This window comes from Lipotes vexillifer, unplaced genomic scaffold, assembly GCF_000442215.2.
Source record: "Lipotes vexillifer unplaced genomic scaffold, Lipotes_vexillifer_v1.1 scaffold1783, whole genome shotgun sequence".
Classification (NCBI taxonomy): Eukaryota; Metazoa; Chordata; class Mammalia; order Artiodactyla; family Lipotidae; genus Lipotes; species Lipotes vexillifer.
This window is the reverse complement of record NW_006777435.1, coordinates 32318-37000: the sequence shown is the minus strand read 5'-3', so window position 1 is coordinate 37000 and position 4683 is coordinate 32318. Positions and strand designations below refer to the sequence as shown.

The window sequence follows — 4683 nt, the reverse complement described above, 5'->3', positions numbered from 1 at the left end:
GGGGCGGGGAGGGGAGGGAGGTGCCGGGCTGGGCTGAACTCGGTGTCCTATCTTGAGGGCGCGGGCAGTCGCGTAACGACAGGCTGGAGTAAGGCAGAGTCTTCCGGGGAAGCAGGAGAGGGTCCCGCCGCCTCTGGTCCGGGCCCGGCGCCCCCGCGCTCAAACCGCGAGGTTGTCTCACCGCTCTGGAGGCCGGAGGGTCGCTGTCCGGAGCGGCCCCGCGTGGGGGGGGAGAGCAGGCTTCAGGGGCGCTTATCCCGCGGGATCGGGGGCCTTTACCTTCAGTCACCTCCCGGGTCCGAACATGGTCTCAGGGCGTTAGCACCTCGTCCTGGGGATGGGGGTGCCCTCCTTCAGGCCGTAGCGCGCGCAGCTGACTTGTAGCTTGTGCCACTGGCCATTTCTTAAGTACAATTAATTTTTCTGATTGTAAAAGTAACACATATTTATAGAGTAGAAAGTGTGGAACATGCAGAAAAACAGAAAGGAAATAAAATCTTATAGATTTTAAGCCACAACCTAGAGACAAACATTGTTAATATACCAGGGTTGTTTTGTTTGTTTTTCCTGCTAGTATATGCATGTATACATTTGTTATCCATACAATTTGGGCCAAACAACATGATTTTATGTATTTATTTATTTACTAATAGCTTTCTTGAGATATAATCCACATATCAGACATCACCCATTTAAAGTGGTGCACAATTCAATGGTTTTTTTGTATATTCACAGAGTTGTGCAACCACCACCACTATCAGTTTTAGAACATTTTTATCCCCCAAAGAAACCCATACCCTTTAGCTGTCAATCCCCAATTCCTCCCCTCTCCCAGCCCTAGGCAACCTATCATCTTCTTTCTGTCTCTGTATATTTGTCTATTCTGGACGTTTCATATGAATGAAGTCGTACAGTATGTGGTCTTTTATGATTAACTTCTTTCACTTAGCATAATGTTTCCAAGGTTCATCCATGTTGTCACATGTGTCAGGACTTCATTACTTTTTCTCTCTCTCTTTTTTTTTTTTTTCAGGTGGCGCCATGTGGCATGTAGGATCTTAGTTCCCCAACCAGGGATCGAACCTGGGCCCCCTACATTGGGAGCTTGGAGTCTTAACTACTGGACAGCCAGGGAAGTCCCTCATTCCTTTTTCTCTTAAACAACTTTATGAGCCACAGTGCATATACCATACTATTCACGTGTTTAAAGTATACAATTCAAATACTTTTAGTATGTCAATGGAGTTGTGCAACCATTACCTTAATCAATTTTAGAACATTTCCATCATCCCAGATTTCATCCCTTTTTATTGCCAAATAATACTCCATTGTATAGGTATACCACATTTTGTTTATCCACTCATCAGTTGGTGGGTATTTGCATTTTGTGAATATTATGAACAATGCTGCTATGAACATCTGTGTTCAGATGGTTCAGATGTTTTGTGTGTACATATGTTTTCATTTCTTTAGGAGTGGAATTGCTGGGTCATATGGTCAATTCCATGTTTAACCTTTTGAGGAGCTGCCAGACAAACCATGTGATTTTTTTATCCTGATTTTCTCACTTAACATCAATCATGTGCATTTTCACAAATTGTTAAATGTTCTTCGAACACTTGACTTTTAATGTTTACAGAATTCCAAATTGTAGTAAACCAATCCCCTGTTATTGGGCATTTAGATTATTTTCAATTTTCATATCATAAACAGCATTTGCATATGCATCTTTGGGCATCTGGTTTTCCATGCATCTCTGGTGATTTCTGTGGAGCAGATTAGTCAGAACTTTGGATCGCAGGACAGGCAGTTTTAAGGCTCTTGGTGCATGATGATGAATTGCCTTGCAAAAAAGCTGTGTCCATTTGCCTTCTCCCAAGTTGACTTTGAGAATGCCAGTTGCAGACCACCTTATATTTTAATTGTGTCCAAAGGTCTCCAGGGCAGGGTCTAGTTTGGGCATCTTTGACCCCATGCCCAGCTCAGTGTGCAACATATAATACAAGTTCGTGTTACACGAATGAGTGAGAGCAAAGGAAGGCCCCGATTAGTACCAGTGTCTGAGTCACTATGAAGGCTGGCTCCGTAGGACTTGCCACCCAGTTGACATGGGGACTTGGTGTAGACTCATGTGTTGAAAGGCATCTCAAAGTTGAAGTGGCCGATGGGAGAGATGAGGAAACCACACAACATAGTCATTCAGACGGTGTGAAGATGGGCAGGAATTCTTTTTTGTACTCCACTCTGTGGGCAGCTTTATGCAAAGCCCTGGAAGAGTGACTTTCACTGAGCTGGTGAGGTCATCAAACTCTCTGTTCACATGGATATCCTGAGGAGAAACCCATTACAAGGCTGTGCATTATCACTTTCTGAGAACTTGACTGTTTTACTTATGTACCCAAGGTGTCAAGGAAGCTTATTAGGGCATTAGTTGTCCCAAGCCTGAAGGGTTGGAGCTGTAAACACATCTCTGGAAAGGCTTTGACTCAGGCCTGGGTTGAAAAAAATCAGAGGTAGAATAAGCAGTGATTTGTGACTAGACTCTTTTTATAATTTGTATTTGGGGATTCTCTCCTTAATGTTTAACTCTTAGAAAAGAGTGACATTTTTTGTATATTAAAAAGGCAAAATTGAGTGAAAAGGGGTTCTCATCTCCTGTGCAGTTCCCCAAGTGAATCTTCCAGCCCCTGCAGCCAGTACTGGACAGGGAGAGGGACCGCCTTGCAAGAGCTGAACCTGCAAATCCAAACATTGGTGAGCAGTGAGCATTGTGCCCGCTAAGCCACCTATTCTGTCTCGGCCAATGAAGAACCCAGGCAGGGGTCTGAGGTGAGACCACCGTGATACCCCACATGGGGGTGGGAGGCGAGTCCGAGTGGCATCATGACCCAGGTTGAACTTGGATGTGGCCACACCATGTATCTGCGCTGGGCACTCTTTCTCTAATCCCCACTTTTTTTCCTCTAAAATGGGGAAAATTATACCTCCTAGGGCTCTTGGGAGGATCAGAGATGAGTTTTATGAGAAGTTCTTACAGAAAAATCCAGCAGCTCTAGGGCAGACAGTGGATTAGCCTGGACAGACCTGAGAACAGCAAAGCAGCCTTCACTTCGCATGGGATTCCTGGACACCTGAGAAACACACACACAGGTGAGAGACGATGAGCCCAGGGAGGCGGGAGGGATCCCTCATCTTTGTTGATGTGGCTCTGGGCGGCCCCGCTCCCTCAGCTCAGAAGGCACCTCCCTCAGACATGATGCCCTTGGTGAGACTGGAGCCCGGGAAGAAAGGAAGGGAGTGGACACTGACTGAGCCCCCACCCTTCACCCACTCTGTGCTGGGAGCCAAAGACATAGACACACAAGACACACCCCGCCCTTAAAGAGCTCACCGGTGCAGGGAGGAGAGGAAAGGAAACATAAAAGTATAATGTGAGGAGTGCCATGAGACCGGGTGCACCAACCCTCCCTGGGAGGTAAAGGGTGGGCAGGGGATAAAACCCCTGAGCTGAGCTTTACAGGTGAGGTGGGTGGAGTTGGGCATTTCAGTAAGAAGAGCCTCAGGATCAAAGCAGGGCTGAGAAGTTGCTCTGTGTGGTAGAATTGCAAGCAGCTTGGGCTGAGAATGATGTGCCTCAAGGCGGGGGATGGGGGGTCTACTGGCAGAGCCCAGAGCCCACATGCTGTGAATGACACGCTAAGCTTGGATTTGTCCAGAGGGGAGTGCCCAACAGATTTAAAGCAGGGGCATGTTTCTGGTGTAGAAAGATCACCTGGAAGCAGGTGGGAAGGAAGGGCCAAGACGGTGAACAGGAGGAGGTGAGAAGGAGGAGCAGGCAGCCCCATTCCCCGCTCCTCCCCACACTGCTTCAGGAGGTGAGATGGAGGGAAGATGTGGAAAGGGAGGGTTCAGCACTGGACCCCAGGCAGGTCTGTGCCGAGCCCCCAGCTTCTGACTCAGTGGGAAGGAGCCCCCACCTAGAGGCAGCCCTTCAGGGGGATGACACATTCAGGTTCGACTCCCAGAATCCAACGTGCCTATTCCCATCTGGGGGATGGTCCAGCAGGTGGCTGGAAATGGGGACCCAGAGCTTAGAGAGAGGTCTGGGTTTCAGCCGGAGCTAGGAGAGGAGTGAGCCTCAGGCTGGGGAAGGGGGTGCTGCTGGGGGTTCCTGTGCCAGCTGAGGGCCACGCAGGGCTGGATGCCCCCAGAGCTGCTGGTACAGTGGTCTTTGTGGGCCTACTCCTCCTTCCCTTCTCTGTTCTCTGCTCTCAGTGATCAGCCACACCCTCCCCACTGGAGACAGAATACCTGGGTGGCCCCTGGGTTCCAGCAAGGCCAGGGGAAGAGCAGGGTAAGGTGAGGGGAAGCCAGGTGGCCCTGGCCATCTTCAGCAGAGCACAACTCCAGTGGGCTGAGGGGGAGGGGCAGCTGGGAGGGAAGGATGGAGGGGGAGGAGTCCGAAGGAGTTCTTGGGTCAGGCCAGAGATGGGTGAGTGAATGACAAGGGGAAGAAGTGGTTGCATGAGGAAGCCAGGGGGCCCCCTACCCCACCTGGGCTCTGGGACCCAAGTACCCACTGCCACTGGGGTGAGGAGATGTAGTGGGGGAAGGGTCTGTGTGGACAGGCACAGGCAGGTCTGTGCCGGGTCCTTCCCCATCAGGCTAGCACTCACAGCAGGA

At 49.7% G+C, this 4683-nt stretch overlaps 2 protein-coding genes across 2 annotated transcripts in view; both read right to left on the bottom strand.

Annotated features, from left to right (window-relative positions):
* LOC103088880 (tubulin alpha-3 chain-like) overlaps positions 1–2551 on the bottom strand; it is a 10397-nt gene extending 7846 nt beyond the window's left edge. The window contains exon 1 of the mRNA XM_007450997.1: positions 2543–2551. The gene's annotated coding sequence lies outside the window, so the exon portion shown is untranslated. The remainder of the gene's footprint in view (positions 1–2542) is intronic.
* Positions 2196–4683, bottom strand: part of LRRC74B (leucine rich repeat containing 74B) — a 10520-nt gene continuing 8032 nt past the window's right edge. Inside the window, 3 exon segments of the mRNA XM_007451047.1 lie at positions 2196–2254; positions 2257–2329; positions 3036–3131. Of these exon segments, the coding sequence (XP_007451109.1) occupies positions 2196–2254; positions 2257–2329; positions 3036–3131 (228 nt within the window).